Below are 20,472 nucleotides of genomic sequence, written 5' to 3' on the forward strand. Positions count from 1 at the left end.
CCCCATATTTTTTATGTTTAAATCGAAAAAGCCATCAGCGAAATCAAGGAGAAGACTTAGGGTGTCAATATCCACGAAGAAAAAATAGTACACTGCAATTTGCTGACGGCATAGCAATCATAGACGTAACAGATAAGGATTTGAAGAAGACTTTGACCAATATGGAAAAGACAATGGCCAGATACCAGCTTAAAATCAACTGAAAGAAGACTAAGATATTAGTATGCAGCAAAAGAGAGGAGACTACGACACACATTAACCTGGGGAAGCATAAGCTTGAAGAGACGAAAGAGTTTTCTTACCTGGGAAGTCGAATTACCAACGATGAAAGAAGCAAGAAAGAAATAGCCAATAGAAAACCACAGGCCAAGAGAGCTTTCTACAAAAAGAAGAATTTTCTTGCAGCTGAGAATACAAGAATAGAAGTAAGGAAACAGTTCATCAGATTCTACATATGGAGCATGTTTCTCCATGGAGGCGAGACTTGAAAATTGACAGCAATAGAGAAGTCAAGAGTGGAAGCATTCGAAATGTGGTGCTACCGAAGAATGATGAAGATTAAATGGATCGAACTTGTAAGTAACGAGGAAGTACTAAGAAGAGTGGGAGAAAAGAGAAGTCTTCTAAAAATCTTAAGTAGAAGTTGGCCGCATTATGAGAATTGATGGCCTGATGAAAACAATCGTAGTAGGACAGGAGGAAGGAAAGAAGGGCAAGGAACGGCCCCGAATGAGTCTCAATGGACAGGTTATGAAGGTTGTGAAGTAGAATAAATACGTAGCTATGAAAAGGCTAGTGGATAATAGAGAGGAATGGAGAGCTGGGTTAAACCAATTTTAGGATTATTGACTAATGATGATGACTGCTAGCGACTTCTTGGAAGTCCTTTATCCCACACGTTGCCATCTTAAATGGATCATCAGGGCCTAGCACCATGAACGTCGGTAAAATTATTTCGGCAATTAGGGAACCTGGATAGCGAAGCGTTCTGCGAAATGGCCCGGAAAACCGCAGATACGGGACTTGATTCCCATATCTGGGAATTTTTTCCCATTGCATATTATATTGCACCCTCCAACCTATTCTAATCCTCCTTCCTTAGTACCCACGCGTCAGCCTCTGAATTCGCCACGATTCTAATCTTAATCTTCGCTAGCATTGAAGGACTTGATTCTTTCCCGGCGATTGGTGGCTGTGAATGTCTCCCTGGTTTCCCACCGGGTTAGGCACTCCATATCTGCCGATGTTTGGATTAAATACTTTTTCATCGCCCTTAAGGTCGGTTGCTGAAAAAGTATTTCATCCAAACGTCGGCAGAAATGGAGTACCCATCCCGGAGGGAAGCCGAAGAAGCATTCACAGCTTCGCTACCCTAATTTTTACTCGCGTATATAATCCCCTTCAATCATCTCTTATTCATATTCATAAATGCCTACTTTGCGAACGGTGACACATAATATTCCTATCCTTAAAAGCCAATTTTCATGGAGCACGCAATTGTGCGAGTTTGAGCAGCATAAATTTCTCGTTAAGGGGTGCAATTAGAACGGGCTATTTTGCCATCTCACGACCATGCATTTTCGCATGCGTTTTTTGCAATTCACCGCTTTACACGACGCAGTTGTGACCACGCCTTCGTGAAAACTCAAATTTTGCAAGTATGTGCTCCGTGTAAAACGATCTTCAGAGCTATTACTTTTCGGGGATTTGGTGAAAAAAAATGGTGTCCAAAAATTCCATGCAGTCAGGACCTCGAGTGATCAGGTCTGACGTCACGCACACGGGTCCCCGTATCGATTGCAATCTGATTGGTGGGGGGAAGGGGAGAAGGGGTGGGGGAGGAGGAGAGGTGGGTGAGATATGGGGAGGAAGGGGTCTGGGCACCTTGTTTCTCTCGCCCGCGTGTGGGGCAAGCTGGCGGTCAAATGCCGGCCGATTAAAAAAGCATCCGTGCGGCAGCGGACCAGGGGTGGTGATCAATTTGTTTGCTCTCTCACAGTCGCCATCGCACTTGTCTTCCTTGCAACTCCCCCCTTCCCTTACTCTCCTCTGATGATCTCTCCTAGGCTGAGCCTCGGTACAATTGCCAATGGAAATCTGGAACCTGGATATCGCAGTTGTGTGCGCAGTGGCTCCGAAAGCCGTGGATCGATTCCCGGTCCAGGAGAGTTTTTTCTCATGGTGATTTATGCATATGGGTTATTCAATTAGTATAATTACTACTTTTCCTCTTCTATTCTTGACTTGTTTAATAACTTTTTATGATATTTCTTGGAGTTTAGGTCAATTGAAACCAAGTTATAGCCAACGTTTCGATTTATTTTTCCAGCCTTTATATCAACTCACCAACCTGTCTGTTTGTTTGTCTGTTTGTCTGGTACAAATCTTGTAACTCAAATTTGACTCACTTCCTGTGAAGCAAAAACGCTGAAATTTTGCACACTTCTTCATTTCCGATGACAATACATGAAAATATAACTTTTTCTCTCCAACCCCCCTTTAACCACCCCCCAGTCAACCTATAGCCCCCCAAAACATGTTTTTGATCTAAGAAGTTCCAAATGGTCGATTTTCGTGTTTTGCGACCACAGTAAAAGTTATCCACTTTAGGCATATCCACATAGTAGGCATTTAAAAGCATAGGGGTGGCATTTTGAAACATAGGGGGCTTACCATTCACTGAAAATTTAATAAATATAGTGACTTTTTTAATACGTCACTTTTGGTTTTTCGGGGTCACTGTGTTTTTTTGCTTTGTGTCATATATAAACGTTGCTCATCCCCTGTAATCTAAATATAAAGGCTGGTTTTTTTAAAAAAAAATTTTTATAAGAGCTTATTTCAATCAAAATTAATGGTAACTAGGTGTGGCAATACCTTAGTAACACAACATCAATAAATATGTACAAAGTTAAGAGGTATGTCAAAATTGTTTGTGCATTCTATTCTGTTCTTATATATATATGTGTATACTGTAAATTATATTACTGTATAAAAAACGCGATCGTAACATTTTTATGTAAAAATATTGTATATCGTTGTCATCTTTGTATTTTATATTGTTCATGTTTTCACTTTCATAGCCCTGAGGATGATTTTAAATAAATCGAAACGTTGGCTATAACTTGGTTTCAATTGACCTAAACTCCAAGAAATATCATAAAAAGTTATGGGTTATTCTCCCAAAAACGTACAGTTTCTACGGGCAAAATTAAAAAAAATAATTTTTGTTTATACAAAACCAGAACCAAATTTATTAAATTACAGTTTGTCATTCATACAATCTTATGACGTGAGTGGCAGAGATCGTTAGTAATATTTATTCTGTTTTTTTATTTTTACTTCTGTGATGTCCACGGACATGACTGATGATCTTCGATCTTTTAACAAACTGAAATTAACTTTCTCCTCTAGCTTTAAAACATTCACTAAACCAAGTATAAGCTAAAACAACCCAATGTCGATAATAATCACCTTCTCTATGCACTGGATGTTCAGGGCTGCCACCATCTCCTATGAATAATTCCCCCTTTTCCCATCTGTCCACGGACATTACTTTTTTGGGTAGGAGAAATGTTTATTTTTATTTTATTAAAAATGTTATGGAATAATAGCGACCGAAAAAGGCTATATTGAAATTTTCACATTGTTTTAACTTTTTTATGATAGATTTTACAATAATTTTTTTTAGTAAAGGTTGCAATAAACACCTCTTCGATAATCTATGTGGGACTGTCCACGACCATGACGAATCTGTGGATATTAAATTTAGGAAATATAATTATTTTTCTTTACTAATTTGCCACTAAAAGTAATAAAAGGGTACATAAAATAATAAGCCAGTTTAGTTTTGTTTTAATATTATTGTTTTCTTTTTATGGCAGCCCATGGACATAATTTGTACGGTTATGGTGGAATGACCTATATCTCACCCAGGTCATTTATTTTCGTGTATATGTATAGATGGAGGTGCAGACTTTGGTTCGAGATTTTGAGGGGAAAAAATTATTTTTTAACATAGTGAAAGTTCTATTCCCACACTCATTTATTTCAACTAACCCAGGATTCGGCACATAATGACAATTTAAATACAAAAAAGCAAATATTTTATTATAAAAATGTCATTATGTGCCGAAACATGGGTCGGTTGAAATAAATAATTGTGGAAATAGGCAAGGACTTTCATCATGTTAAATATTAAAGATTTCCATCGAATTACGCCGGAAACTGTTCTTTTATCAAAAAAAAATCTTTTTTGAGTTACAAATAAGCAGTATAATGTAATAACAAAATCCACCAGACGTTTTCCCCGCTTTTATATACGTATTTGTAAAACAAAAATCTAAAGAGTAATTGGTCCAGCATGAAGCACTCACCCTAATTTGAATAGAAATAGCATTCCATTTAAAATTCATGCCCCTACTATTGGTCAATTCCCAGCGCTCTATGTCCGTTAATAAATGAAGAGTCATCAAATCCACTTATAATTCAAAGGAAAATTTTGAGCCAATAAAAAATAGGAGCATTTATTCCTGTAAATGTTCAGCTCTCAACTTGATTCGATCTATTATCACTATTCCTGTTTGTCTATAAAATGTGCTAATCGTGATTTCATAGACAATTTGATTTTTTTTCCACAAAACATTATTTTCACACGTGCAAATGTGAAGCGTAAATGAAAATACCGTAGCAGAATTAGAAAATTCATGTATTCACCCCTCTGTTAAAACAAATTACCAACCCTTAATCTTGAGTAAAAGTAATTTTAATTAAAATAAACGCGCTCCGAATCCTTTGCTTGGCATTGGCACTCCAGATGGAACTCTTCGGGGTCCTGAAAGACAAATAACAAATAAGATAAAAGCCTTCTTCTTTATATAGTTCATGAATGTGCCAACTTTCATGATTATTTCTAAAACAGTGTCGGAGTCGATTGATTTCGGAATTGCAAGCATCCATTTTTACTTATCCATATTATCACTCCTGCACCATTATAACATTTGCTAATTTTTTTTACATTCTAGTATTTATTCATAAATGTATATAATCTTTATTTTAAGCTCAGGGGAATTTTTACTGCTACGACCCCTTCGGAAAGCGGCTTCAATACGCCGCATCGTTCCTAATTGCTGATTAAAATGATTAATTGCATCGGTCTCATCTCCTTTGTAATTTCGGATGAGTGTTGGTATTAAAAGGGGATGCAATCTATGACGATGGCTTTATTGGACCCATCTCGAAGCGTACAATAGCCTCTCCTCATCCCAAACAGTCCATCCAATAACGTGCATGTATATAAGCCGCCTGTCACAATCCTCGCTCGTTCATTTGCATGATATTGCCTCACTTGTTATCTTTTCCCTTTTTTCTCTTTTTCTCCCATCACCCTTCGGAACTTCTGCCATCGGCGGCTGTATTCCCTTCGCCCGGGATCGTCTCCGCTTCTTCCCGGTAACCGCGTCTTCTCCGACCCGGTCTCCGCCGTCTCTGCGGTCGGAACACTTCCCGAAGCAGCTTCAACAAGTTGCTTCTCCAAAAGGAGGAACTGGAGCAGAAACATCTTCACCTGCTGCAGATCGTGGAGAGCGAGAAGACAGCCAAATGGCAGTATACGCAACAGTGCGAGGAGCTGGCATCCGAGATCAAGAAACTCCGAGCGGAGGTAAGTGATGTACTTTCCCGTAATACCTCTGTTTCGTTGACGTAAGTGAAAGTGGTTTTGATAATCTTAACGAGTCACGAAATGAAAAAAATCTTGGGAATAACTTTTTTCACTTTTAACCTCCTGGATCGTGACGTATCGTATGCAATACATCGGCGTTCGAACTTTTTTTTTGCATTGCTAAGTGAAATATCGTTATTGCTACTACTTCCGTGATTCCTTGCAGACTACAGCATCATACCGAATAATGATACACATAAATCGCTAATGTTGCATGATAACATGTAATTGACCCGGAAACATGAAATTCAGACCAATAATAATAATAATAATAATAAAGATATTTATTGCAATACCCAAATATTACACCTAAATACATAAATAATCAGTGAAATTTGGCACCCAAGAATATAAAATATTTTTAGGGGCTGCTATTCATTGAAAATAATACAATGGTCGACATTAAATTATACAAAATAATTATAAACACTAGCAGATGGATATATCTCGGGACTGATGAGTTTTAGCACCTGAAATACTATCTCGAGGATAGGTTTTTTTATATTATGAGACAAGTGTCAATCGGTTTTAAATTATTTTCAGAAAGCAATTCATGATCCTACAATAAAAAAATTATTCATTTTCAAAAATGTAAAATATGGCGTCACCAAATGTGGTGGTGAATGAAACTGGACGGCCACCATCAATTGGAGTGCATTTTTAAAACAAATCTCCATATTCAATTTTATTTGGTTGAGAATTCGAGAAATATTGATTGGATCGGTGTGTAACTTTTGAAAACATTTATTGTTATCGGGAATTGATCTTTCTGTAAAAATTCAGATTACTAGCTTACCGTAAAGTTATTTAAAAATGATTGCAAAATTCCACCGTTAAAGACAGACACCAAATTTAATAAAAACGCTATAAAAATTTAGTCGCACTACCAAGTCAAATGCTTTGCATGGACATTCGTGAGGGTGAGTTGCCGATAATTAGGTTGAATAAAAACATTTTTGTTGAAGAAATATTTAATGTGCCAACTATCATGTTATTGCGTGAAACAGTGTCGAAGTCTATTCATCTCGATTATTGGAGTGTCCATTTTATCCATAAAAATTACATACATTATACATAGTAAACAACGGCGGCGATAGGGCTCCGCATAGCTGGAGGACACGACACAAGGGGGCCCCCGTGACGAGCAGGGAAAGAACAATAGCCAGTAAATAATGCCGTAAACTACACTTTAGTAATCATAATATCATACGTAGGTTTTTTATGGAATGGGAAGCATTTAATTCATTTCTATTTATGCAAACATAGCTTATAAAGGGGCTCCACAAAAATTTTTGCGTTACCTTAGCGCCACCACTGATAATGAACATACATTATTACGGAGGCTTCCGCGGTGAGTTAATTGGTGATTGTTTTTCGGGTTCATTCCGCGTCGACTTATTTTTTTCCTCATTTTTGTCCGCAAAATAGGAGTCAACGCGAAATGAACCCGAAAAACAATCACCATGAACATACATTATTAAGAAACGTGAACTCTACGTGAACGTCAAACGTGAACTCTACTACGCAATGAAATGAATGAAGTATCTCCTATAAATTTGGAAAGATATTAAAGAAATTAGGTTGAAAAAGGAAAGGAAAAGATATAAGGAATAAAGTTGAAGGTTGCAATAGAAGGTTTGTCAGAGTAAGGATAAACATACTACTCAATGTAGCTGCGCAGTAGCTTTAATCACCTCTTGCTTTTAAATCCCTTACTTCAATAAAAAATCTCTTCTCTAACATTCCCATCTACAGTTCGTCTTTCTTTCTTTCAAATAATTTGCATCATATTCCACTTTGGTCCAACTTAAGCAATTACGTTATCATTCCTTCCCCTTACTACCCCATTCACTTGTTCAATCTACTTCATATTCACATCTATAGGGTCTCCATTCTTACAAACACAAGAAAGCATGGTGGTGTTTTATGCAACCATGCAACATAAAGCATAATCACAGACAAACATTCGCGTGGTTCGTAGATTTTTATTCACCGACACAAGTGCCGAAAAAACATGTCATTTTCAAGGTAGAACAATTCATGATGCGAGCAAATCCATGCAATTTTTGGAGTGTGAGGTAAGAAAGCAGGGAAGAAATAACAGGAGGGTTGGAGAAATTTCTGAGAGGCAAAGAGCTGACACGTGTTCTTCTTGAAGTCGAGGAGACACTACAGTAAAGGTGAGGAGTGGTAAGGGGGGTACAAAAGGTCATTTACTGCTCAGAAATTATTATTTTGACATGCCATAGAAATTTTACAACACTCAAAAATAGAAGTCCAACATTTTTCCTTTCAGCAGGTTGTAGGGAATCTTGACATAAAAGTCAATCTTGCTTTTAGAACCTAGCAAATGCTTAGCATAAATTGAAAAGTGATGGAAAATCGATCTAGATCACAATCGAAAATCGAGATTAAATAGTCAAAGATCGAGGAAATCGACATTGAGGCATGAGTTTCGAACAAAATTCGATTTTTCCACTTCGATTTTGACCATTTCGTTGGATCTCAGTAGCATCACTAGCGGGCTATGAAAACGTCAGCCGTCCCATGCGAAAAAAATTGCTGTAAGGCTGGTAGAACTAGAAACGTACACCCTCGTTCATCTATAAATAATCTTATTCAGTTTAAAAATTCAAATGAAAAATATTATTGAAGGCGAGTGGTTTCAAACGGTGACCCCAAGACTTAAACGTGCATGTATTTGTAAATTTTTACTGCTTATAATTCAAGCATAAATTCTAAGTAGATTTTTTCTGCTACTCAAATATTTATTCTTAGTGTTTTTCGAATGAATAATTTACGTTTTTTTACCATCTGTTTTTTTTTAAGAACTGTCAATTTTTTCGATGAATTTAATTTTTTGCTCAAATTTCGATTTCTGTTGAAAATTCGAGCTTTGCATATCGATTGAAAATCGTTTTCTCGAGAAGTCCACGTTTTTCGAACAATCGACATTTTTTCCAGAACTAAATTTGAGGAGGTATAAAAACCTAACCCAGCACCTCTTATTCTGTATCGCCCCTGTTTTAAATGGTTATCATATCGCGTCACCGGGGAATTTCGTAAAGAAAAAGACAAATTGTCACTTTCCAGCACTTTACTAAGCGGCACAGTTAGTAACGTGGTATCTGACATTAAACGTAAATTCAGTGGTAAGAACAAGAGCGGGGTACATAAAGTGCCTTAATGCTCCCAACTAAAATTGTGATATGTGTTTCAAACTGGTCGTGCTATTAAAACAAGTTTTCTGTGGATAACCTCTTGCTTAACCGTTTGCTTAGTGCCAAACTAAAGGGCACATTTCGTGAGCCGTTACCTTTAGTGAAAGTTTTCACGTTGGTATCCGAATTGAAATGAGAAAGATGATAAAAATTTTCACTTCACTATGGATATTCAGAATTTCCACAAACTATAGTCTGGCGTTATTTTAATATTTTCATTCTACCAGCTTAAGCTAGAAAGTTATTGTCCATCAATTTATCAAAAAATAATTCTCTTATTCTTACTCACATTATTCTCTTATAAATATGTAATTCTTGAACTGACTTTCGAGGAAATGAATGAGACCATGCTTCTCTGGTCGTAATTCCGAACTTCGCCCAATTTCAAATACCTGGATTTCCTCTTTTTGTCGCTTCATTCCCATGCTCTTATTTAATCTGAAGTTGTCGACTCGAATTCGTTGTAATTGCCTACGCATGATGAGTTTTGCAGTCATCATCAAGACTCTCAAAGGAGGCAATCAGTTCGGTAACAAGAATTCGAGACAAGGAATGTGCATGCGCCATGAACCTACTTTTCGTTCTGTCTGTATCCTCAAAGCGCTCCGAGTGTGTTTCAACTTTGGTAATATTCCATCTATTTTCCGCCCGGAGAATATCCTCATTTAAAACTTATGAGAGCGGGCCCCGACCAGTATTTCAAATTCTGCCTTGTGCGTATTTTTTTTATCCCTCCCCTTTTTTTGCAGCAATGATCCACAGAGTTTATCAAACGCGACTTTAGTCTCTCAAGTTATTTATGCTTCCCTCTTTGTTCTGGAATTCTCTCTTGGATTCTGAGGTGTATGGATAATATAGTGTTACAGCTACGTTGATAATTATTTCCTACTTTTACAAATCATATAATTCAGTTTCTTAGGGCAGAAGATAGACTGATCTCTGATCATTGTCTTGTAAGGACTTTATACCCTTATACATAACTCCATTGGCAAGTTAAAAGCGGGCTTTTTTTCTTTTCAACAAATTTTCTCTTAAAAAGTCATTTATTATCGTCAATAATGAAATAAGAATGTCATATTTTTAAGCGCTTTCATTCTAACGTTGAACGCATTATTTTCGCTACTTAAATCAAAATTCTGTATCACTGTGGTCTACAATAGACAGTATTTTAAACACCTTATTAAGGGCTCAATGATTATTCCTCTCTCGTATTGATCTAATTCTGAGGAATAGATTCTAGAAAGACGTCGCTGATATTTATTTTTTTCTTGTATTATCAATTTCATTATGAAATATTTTAAATGGAATGAAAAAAGTTATCTAAAATATATTAATGGTTTATAATCAGTGTAAATTAAAATAATTTTCAGTATTTTACATTTCAAAGTCAATGAAACATTTTACAGGAACAACGAGGGTGCGATAGCGATAAATATCCTCTGCGCGAGAAATTGTATCATCATGAAATCAGTCTCACGCCGAGGTGCCTCAAGTGGATGTATTTTACGCAAATAATTCGAAAAACGCTGTATGCATATTTATATTATAATTCATACCATCCAACTAAATATCTCGCTTTAGTTTAGTCTTATTAGATGAATGCTATTCGTCAAATACCCCCACCACAAACAGGGCCTTATGATACAAGTATTGTTATAGCAATAACGTGCTATTAACATTCATGGTGCCTATTAGTCTTTTCTTTGCCCTCAGGTTTTCCTCATATTTTCTGTGAAAAATTGAACAACAGTTTTCAATACATTTCGTATCACCATCGGCTTTTGAATACGTACATCCATTTGAATTTTATTATATCTACAAGGAAATGGCTTCTTATGGAGTTTTTATCTTCTTGACCGGCATTATCTTAAATCGCAGGACTCGCCTGAACAAAACTTTCAGTTGGAGCCTATAGGGATGATGCAGAGAGGTGAGTGCGACCGCAGACTCTCGAGGCAAATTTCGCCGCTGTCTCCAAATATCCCGGGAGGGAGCTTTTGAAAGTCCGCCGCCCTCAGAGCACCAAGTTCCCTTTTTGCCGCCACGGTGGCACAAGGGGATTGACGCGAATCAAAATCCGCTTCCCCCCCTGATTCGATTACGGGAGGAATTTCCATTATTGAGGAAATGTTTTGTGTGGCGGGGAGGCACATGGAGAGCGTTGCCATGGATTTACGAGAATACTTGGAGGGGAGATACGGGATGATAGGTTTATGACCCCCTTGTTGCCCCCACAAGTTGCTGGCGGTGTATTAGCGTTTTCAATCGTTCGACCTCGCTAGTAATTATTATGGATGCCTCCAGTCATTAACCTCTTCCTACCCATTTTTTTATTTATATTTCACACTCCCTTCATAATAGTGATAAATTTTATTGTCCTATGGAGACTAATAGGTACATTATACACAATAGGCCTCGGCAGTGAAAAACAAAAGAAAAAGTGATTATACAATTGTACAAAATTAATAATACATATATGGAAATACAATAAATTAATTAAATTTATATTTTTCAAGTTAATAGACATACATTTTCATTTTGAATTGTTTTACAGTGTTACAGTTGATAATGTCGTTCGGTATTTGATTGTAAATTCTTATCGCAGAGTTTAAGGTTGACAATTGTCATAATCAGGGTGGAGGGGAAAAATAACGTCACAGAGAAATTTGAAAGAAATATTTATTAAAAATATTATACGGTATGGGATTTTCCGACAGTATTTTTATGCACTACGATAATAAAAAGAAATTATTCTCATCAAGTCGTTTACCTTATCGTACTTTATCATCATTTATTATTTGCAATGGATATAATCTTTATACACATTATTTATTAGTTTTAAACGACGGAATACATAGCTTAATAAAAACAATTCACGGCACACATTCACCTTGTGCCATCTATCATATTTTACGAATGTAAAACGAAAGACAAGTGGCATGTAGTGGCAGAATCGTGTACTACAAGGTAAAAAGAAGTGCAGCGGCGGGTTTAAATGATAGTAGTTCACATTTGAAGGGTTATAGTAATAGTAATAATAATAAACGTGGAGATGCACGTGTATGTGCCTTGGATCCGAAGAGGTTAACCTTACCGTGCGCGGTTTTCGCCCACATCCCGCCTAGCTTTCTAAAGCCTGAATCACACGATCATTTTTTCCATCCGTTTGAAAGGACTGCTCCGGGGATGGCGGAAAAAATTACCTTTCCTCGCGATCATTTTCCGCGTTGGCTCGAACGATATCGGGCGCGTTTTCGGAAATTTGGTCATATTTGGTCCTCTGTATCTCAGCACCGGATGAGATCTATGAAAAATGACATATTATTTCATGATCATCAATTATTTTTTAGCATAAACGCGAAGCTTCAAGTCTCTACCTCAAAAAACGCAATTCTAGACATTTGTCCGGCCTTTCTGATTTAAGACCACTCTGCGATGGTTGGTATAGTTAGGTTAGGGTCGAGCTTAGCCCAAACTAAGCCGCTGGTGAAAGAATTTTACCGTGTGTGGGTAGGGTGGCCAGTTCCTATTCCTGATAGGTGGGTAGGGTGGCGGTTGTTGCGTTTGTGTCTCCGAAGGGTTCACACGGATTCGAACCCCGGACCCTTCAATCAGTATCCCAACTCGTTACTCACCCGGTCACCTCACATAGAAGGACGTGTTTTGTAGCAGGGAGGAACATTGAGAAGCTTGCTATGGATTTATACGGGACTGGAGGCGTGGGGGAATAGGGAAGGGACAGCTTTATGATCCTCCTCTCTGTACGCCAGTGCCTCGTGCTCCTCTGTTAGCATTTTCAATCGGTCGACCTCGCTGGTAATCGTAATGGATGCTTCCAGTCCTTTCTCTTGCACAGTTCTGGTCCGTCCTCCAGTGAAGCGCTATAATCAAGGGGACTACATGGAGGATATCCCAGTGCATCCCTTAGACAGTTGATTTATGCAACCACCCAGGAGCAGGTCAAGGGGTGGGTCACGGGAGTTATGACCCCGTGTCACCCAAATTTTTTCAAACAATTTTAATTTTAATCAGTTTAATATTTTTTGTATCAATAAATGTCTAAAATTGTTCAATTTCATCTGTTATTAAGATTGAAAATGAAATTTTAGTCTTCAAAATGGGTAAATAAAAATCTTAAACCAGGAGAACGCCCCTTTCTCCTGGGGGTATTCTTTACTGCCCGGACCCAGGTCATGACTCCCCCTAATTTGAAGCTAAATGGTGCCACCTCGAGCGCTTTTTAAGAGATATTCAAAAACGATTATAGCGCGGCCATGTTTGGAAGTTATAGATTTATTCCAAATATTTAGAATAAACTATTTGAAATCGCGATGAATAGTAATGAAAAGTTATGAATTCGATAGATTTAGCTTCAATCTAAAGTTCGATGTTATATATTCGATGCGTTAAAACATCTGTTACGGAAATTGACACTGATTTACACGCCAAAGTTTACTACTATTATTGCAGTAGACACTATGCTGAAATCGTTCGTGTGAACAGTGACTGTGTAGCACTATCAAGCCTCTTCTCTCTTCGCAATACTTGGAAGTTACTGTTAACTAGTAGAATTCGATTATGGCTGTTGATTGCTATAGTATAAAATATCATGAATTCATATCATAGATTGCTACAGTATCAAATAGCTTTGTAAAGTAATGAAGTACATATAATCTTATCATTGTGAATATATACTTTGTTTAACGGCCTTAATCATAGCTTATTTCCCCATGTAATTCGAGGAGATCTGGCGTCAGCGACGCGATAAGACATTTTTGTAATCCCATCTAAAATCGTTGTAGGTGACAGTACCTTTAGCGGCCGAATGCAAAATCGTCCATTATAACATTCAATCATGAATAAATGATAATCAGTGAGCTTTTAGTCAAAAATTTTCCGCCATTGTACTTAAATTTTATGTTTACGAGAAATAATTAACAAGCCTATCAAAATTGGAAAAATCACATTTTCCATAAAGGAGCATAAAACGCTAGAAGCTGGAGACTCGTCGGCCATTGCCCCCGTTTGTCCACGCCTATTTACGCTATGACCGCCGTACCGCCTAATTATCAATGAACATTTTAGTTATACTATCTATAAATCAAGAGAGGCGGTACTGATTTTAATTATTTTTGACTTATTATCATAAATTTAGAAAAAAATCAATAAAACTATAAAAATAAGCATTACAATGGCTTTTTAGAAACATATTTTCTTTATTCAATCTACATAGGATAAACCGGGACACGCATACAGTTTAAATATTTTTAAGAAGCTGAGTCATTAAATTGGTTAAAACAAAACAAATAATCTAGTTTTGACCAACTTGATGGCTTTTGCAGTGTTACTAACTCCTAAAAAAATAACCTTAAGATCAAGGTCATTTTTTTCGTGGACTATTGCAATTAAAAAAAATGTTTATTCTGCTATCCGGGGCGGTGACTAATCAAAAAATAACAAATATCCTTAAAATCGGTGCAGTCGTTCTCGAGTTATAAATGGTGTAGCTAACACGATCTTCGACTTTCTTTTATATACATATATAGATTTGAGCCTGAAATTTGAATCGCTGAAATTCCAGCGAGCGAGTGGCCACTTTTCTTTACCCATTTAAATGCGCATTGGGTAGTAATACAGGAGCAGATTCATCCGAGCCGATTGCAGAATCATCTAATGTAGGTAATGTGCGTGACCGTACGCGTGACAGGGCACAACGCCTTTTTTTTCTCGCAGTGCTTTAAAATTCGTCTTCGCCGAACAAAGTAGGATTTATTTCTCCGGCAATGGCTTAGCAAGCACGACCTCCGTCTGATGTACCACAGTGTGGACATGTGACGTCGACACCGTGTTCGGTAAACCCATCCTGAAGTTCACTCAGAGAAGGTGGAGTATTTGGCTTGCACTCCCGACCGGTAACTGTGAGATCCGCTTGACTCTTGGCTAACAATGACAAATATTTTTTCGTGTCGAACTACAAACTTGGTTTATATGCGAAAATAGTGTTTGTTTTCGTGCTGTGTATTTCGATTGAAAATTTCTTTTCTATTAAATTCAAAACTTACGAAGGAGGCGGGCAGGCGCGCACCCAGCGCGACCACGACCACGACCTGCGACACACGGCCAGTTTTACCATTGCAACTAATGGAGCGACGCGCACTAGGCCAAGTGCGACTCGTTGGTCGGACCCGAGTCGTCCGACCAAAATTTTTGAATTTGGTCGTCCCCGACTCGGCGGTCGTTGCGGCCAGAAATAACACACATTCTTATGGCGCGCCGCGCACTGACTCCGACTTCACTCCGACCCGACCATACGAACTGAGCAGGTGGACGGTGAATGTGTTTTGCTATCGTGGGTGTGCGCCACGCTTTGGACGTGCTCTGGTCGGAAGGTGTGCGACGGAGATTGTCGTGGTCGTCGTCGTGGTCGTGGTCGCGCTAGTGCGCGCCTACCCTAAATGTCAAATTTAAGTGAATCTGTGTCTCTAAGTATTTTTTTTGCAGACCTTTTCCATTTATCATAATAAAACTGACGGTGGTGTTTCAATGTTGACCTCAACCTTCGGCTTCTGGTACGCCACCTTGAGCGACCTTGTGTCTATTTTCACTGTGGCTACGTATGTGCATAGCGAACTGTGAGGACAGTTTCCCTGCATAGCTTTGCCTTCATGGCAACACGTGTGCGTCACTCAACGGAGTTGTGATAATCAGATGTTGATGATTTTCCTCTTGAGGAAAATGAATGAATGAGGTGTGTCTCGCTGCTCCTGGGCCGTGTAGCTATCAATACGGGTAGGCTCTATCATTCAAGTGATGGAAGGTGCTGGTAATATTCCGAGGCCATAAAATTTCACTGAATGCAAGCTGAGAGAATTATAAAATTACGTTTCATAACATTCTCAATATGCTCAGGATATTCTGGAGCGAGGCACGAGAACATTCTATGCCCATGATTCTAAGGCTTACGATAAAAAGCACTGGGGATGGTAGGTTCATATCGCCTGCAAGTGCTCGGCACTACGTTAATCGCGGCCAGTTTTTGTTCTTTATGCCATTTTATAGAGATTCAGTCTCTTTGAAAACCTCATATGTGCATGTTATAAAATGTCCTGTTATTTTCATGTGATACATACTACAGATAATAGTATTTATTAATAATTATTTTTAATTTAAATAAAAATATATTTAATATTTTGCTAGGGGTTGAAATATCATGAGTTCTCAATATTTCATAATTATGGAGGCAATCGAAGTAAAAGATGAGCGCTATTACCGGGAAGGCATATGTTAACATCCCCAACGTAAAATTCTTTGGCCACATGGGGAGGAAAACATCAGTATATTTACTTTACATGCATTTCCATCATTTATGGCCATTAAAATTCTCAAGCTAGAGGATATTTGAACAAAAGCATCGTCTCCGCTATAGACATTTCCTTCGAGTGAGATTGAAAACATAGTTTCCGTACAACGATAGCTATGTTTTGTAAACGTGAGTTCCACGTGTAGCAATCGCAGACAACTCACGTTTGTATTTTAGAATAATATATATTCCGATAGCTACAGAAAAGTGGGTACTAATATTGACTGGCTTTGGGAGCTTATTGTTGTATGGCCGAAGGAAAACTTGAAGTTTGTTCGGAACAATTAGTCTTTTGGGTGATCAATAAAAAAGCAACCGGGAAAAATTCAGAGATAATTCATAGGTAATTTTCCAGTGGATTAGATTAGCAATACTTTTAATGTGGGTTATATAATGTGTTGTAGTTTTATTTCAGTGAACTGATGCTAAATTTCGTTTATAATATTGTATTTTTCTCTAAGATTTACTTATGGAAGAATTTCGCTTTTGAAAAATATGCCATTAATCACCGTTTAAAGTCAGTTTAAAAAGACATGTACTGTATTCTTAGTGAATTAGCAGAGTATACATTTGCATTCCACTCTATGAAGCCAATATTTATCATATTTTCATTCCAGAAAGAGACAAGTATTTATTTTTCCAATGATTTTGCAGAAAAACTACCCTGTTCGTAGTTTTCTATATTCATGCTGCAACATTAACTGAATCGTTGATTAATATCCTCTCACTATCTCATAATTTTGGACTAGTCGTTTGCCTTTCCCATGTTATAACATTATAAGCATTTCCTTTTATAACGAATTTCTTTTCAATTTTTTAAGTCCGTAGCGAGCGGGAGGAATATGGATTTTCAACCCCCTAAAACGTTTGTAAATTGCAGTTATAGGATTATCCTTTCGAAATTAATCCCCCCAACTGTGTTACTTCGAACTCGAAGAATTCCGCTCTGACGACGATCCTCTCTAAGATTTAAGCCAATATTACTCGAATTCTTTAATAATATTTTTACATCTTCGGCTACAAAGAGAGCAGAAAAATTTTCATGCGGAGGAGAACTGGACCTGTTGCTTCATTGTGTTATTTTATGTTCCCCTTTCATTGAATGACTAAAATTTATAAATATTATGAAGTTCTGGTTTAATGATTCCCTTCTGCTCAATACTTTGCTGTTCATAAGTCTTTTCCCGAGACCTTATGAGGTAAGTCGCCTGGAAATTGTTCAACATTATATTAGATCTCTTTAATAATAGCAATAGCTACTTTCAGTAAGTTAGGATTTTGTTATTGTTCCCACAGAAATATTAAGCACCTTGAAACAGACTTTCAACACCAATATTTACAGACTTTTTGAGTTCATACTTTATATTTTTTATTGCTCATCGTGGGCATTTGTAAAATGCGTTAACTCATTTACGAGCTACCATCAGATGAGTACCGACCTATGTGCAGTAAAATGTACATTGTGATTTTAGATATTTTATGTAGATATATAATAATATAATATCAACTACCACGTAGTCAATGAATAATATTTTCCCCTCATTTTCTGGCCTGAGAGTTCATTTTGGTCACGTGCTCTTGAAATCTGAAATATGCATTATACCACCGAATGTTTCTCTCCCGACAGAGTTACTAGAGCATGTAGAAATCTAAACTTTCCTCCTATCTAAGATTTAAGCCAATATTCTTCTAATTATTTATTAGATTGGAACTACTGTTCAGCATTCATATACAAAGCTTCAAAAAGTCGCATGCAGTGGAGAACTGGGCTGTAGAACTTACATTTAAAACTAAACTTTACGATGCCATACGCAGTTTAATCTGATTTCATAGTCACAATGACCATATCAGTCTATAAAGAAACGTTGAAAGAAGTAAACTAATGGTGGCTATTTTATATTTTTTGTCTCACGAGTAATAGAGCATTGATTTGCATGGAGAAGGTCATTAATCATGAAACTTTTTACCGTACCAAAGCTGTAATCATTGATTTATTTACTCTCCGGTTTTTCAAGGTAATCTTACCAGATTCAGTCGTGATGGTGGCGTACTAAACCGCTTTTATATCGCCTCGAGAGGTCACCTATTTATTTCTCATGAAAAATACCGTAGATACTTGTACGTAGACCTTGACGCAGCATTATATGCTCATGCATCAAATTTGAAAGATAAGCGGTACTCCTTAGTTTCATTTGACTTCAGTTTAAAAATTACTGACCTAAACCGAGTGAATATATAATCTGGCAGCTAGACGCACGATTGGTTTTAAAATATACAGTTTAAGGATCTGATATTTTTTAAATTGCGCGATATTTCAGTTATACCCCTTATTATATAGTAACCTCCATTTATCTAATTAATTGCAACCCCAACATCCATTGCAGTTTGCTGGAAGCTCGAACGTGTTGAAAACATCTTTTTCATACAAGGAAATTATCCGAAAAAAATGGCTTGTTATCAAACTTCTTTCGCAGAAAACATCATTATACAGTGAAAATCAAATTAGTTGCATAAAAATGAAAGTGCTTGCATTTATTTTATTCCAGTCGACCATTGTTCGAAATATTCAATGGTAAGGGCAAGCATCAGGAAAGCGCCACCGATTTTTTTCTGTTTTAACAACAGAATATCATTATTACGGTGTGACAGTATGATAGTCTTTAAGTAACCTTATTATTTTAAATTTCACTAAAAAACTTTTGACCTCCTGTGTGTTTGACTGGATGTAAATTCATTAGAAAAAAATCTAATAAATTTGGCCAAATTCCTCTGTTACAAGTGAATTACACCGAATGCTTTTTTAAACAACGGCTCTTCTAAGGTATTGCATCAAAACAGAAGTTAGTTCCTAATACTCCTCCTGGTGCTATTTCCCAGCAGAACACGGATCCCGTTCATCAAAGCAACAGGTCAGTTTACCTATCATACCTGGATATTTAGGGATAGCTTCAGGCAGCCATTTAGTGGAGAGGTTCAAGCTATTATTGGATGCGGTACAACTTCCATGTGAGGGTTTAGAGGTGATGATTAATTAGCGGAAGTAATGCGATTCTTGGGAGAGGGACAGCTTGGTTAATCATCGAAGAATAGACGTAAGCCTGAATCATTGCTACAGTGATGTTTAGTGCTGTGATGCTGGAGGAGGTATTTAGAGGTGAGATACAATACTATAAGAGGCAAATACTATCGCTATATTTAGGAGTATGGTGACCTTTGTTTTAAGTAGAATTATACATGAAGAATTGTTTTGGAAACATTATTGAAATGCGGAGATGAATGGGGAATAGTATGTGAAACTTTATCGGAAAGGTTTGAAACATAGGAAATTATTTTCCCGCGAAAAAATTACCCGCTTATTGACACTTGGACTGAATCGAATACCTAATCTATACTTTTTATCCGCTAATTTTACTGTTTTACATAATGAGTGTCATATATAAAAATATTTCTAAATCTTTAGATATTAAAATGTTTTCACTGAGCAAAGGAATAAACTTTTCTATGGTCAAAACTACAAATTGCATACTTTTATACCCGATTAAAATTTTCAAAACGCTCATCTATCAGCTTAAAAATGTACTGCATGAAACAACGGCTCAAATGCTTACCATGGCAATACAAGCCTCGGGTTTAATATCAATCGGAAAGGTTGGCGTCAAATGGGAATATTTATAAGACGGGTGAAGTCAATTAATTAAAAAAAAAAGTTAATAAGGATGAGACGGAAAAATTAGCTTATTATGGTATTTTCGAAATCTTTAAATACTAATTAAATTGTTTTCACTGAACAAAGCAATAAATCACTGTGAGGTAATTTGGCATAATTTAATACCCGAGTAAAACTATAAACAAATCCTCTTTTTTTGCTTAAAATGAGGCCTATAAAACAAAGACTCCAATGCTTACCATAGCAATACCCATTTTTAATGTGCATCGGATAGGTTGGCGTCAAATGGGGCTATTTCTACGGTGAGGGAAAGTCAATGCGGTAAGGTGTTTTAGGGAGAGGAGACGGAGATTTTAGGGCGAAAAGTCCTGAAGTGGCGTCGTTTATGGATCTGCGAGGCCCTTCTCAACATCCTACCCTCCTACTTCTTCCTTCCTCCTTTCCCTACCCTCTTCAAGCGTACATCGTCGTATCTCTCTTTTTCGCCGTATTCGGAGTAAGA

The 20,472-nt window shown here is 37.2% G+C and overlaps 1 protein-coding gene across 4 annotated transcripts in view; it reads left to right on the plus strand.

Moving 5' to 3' along the window:
• The window catches only part of LOC124166353 (ras-specific guanine nucleotide-releasing factor 2-like), a 590,936-nt gene that overhangs the window by 419,042 nt on the left and 151,422 nt on the right, over positions 1-20,472 (plus strand). For 3 of the 4 annotated variants that reach the window (XM_046543819.1, XM_046543821.1, XM_046543822.1), the window contains exon 4: positions 5,512-5,662. In XM_046543819.1, the coding sequence (XP_046399775.1) occupies positions 5,512-5,662 (151 nt within the window). The remainder of the gene's footprint in view (positions 1-5,511; positions 5,663-20,472) is intronic. The other variant, XM_046543820.1, reaches the window with a different exon arrangement.

Source organism: Ischnura elegans, chromosome 10 (genome assembly GCF_921293095.1).
Source record: "Ischnura elegans chromosome 10, ioIscEleg1.1, whole genome shotgun sequence".
NCBI lineage: Eukaryota > Metazoa > Arthropoda > Insecta > Odonata > Coenagrionidae > Ischnura > Ischnura elegans.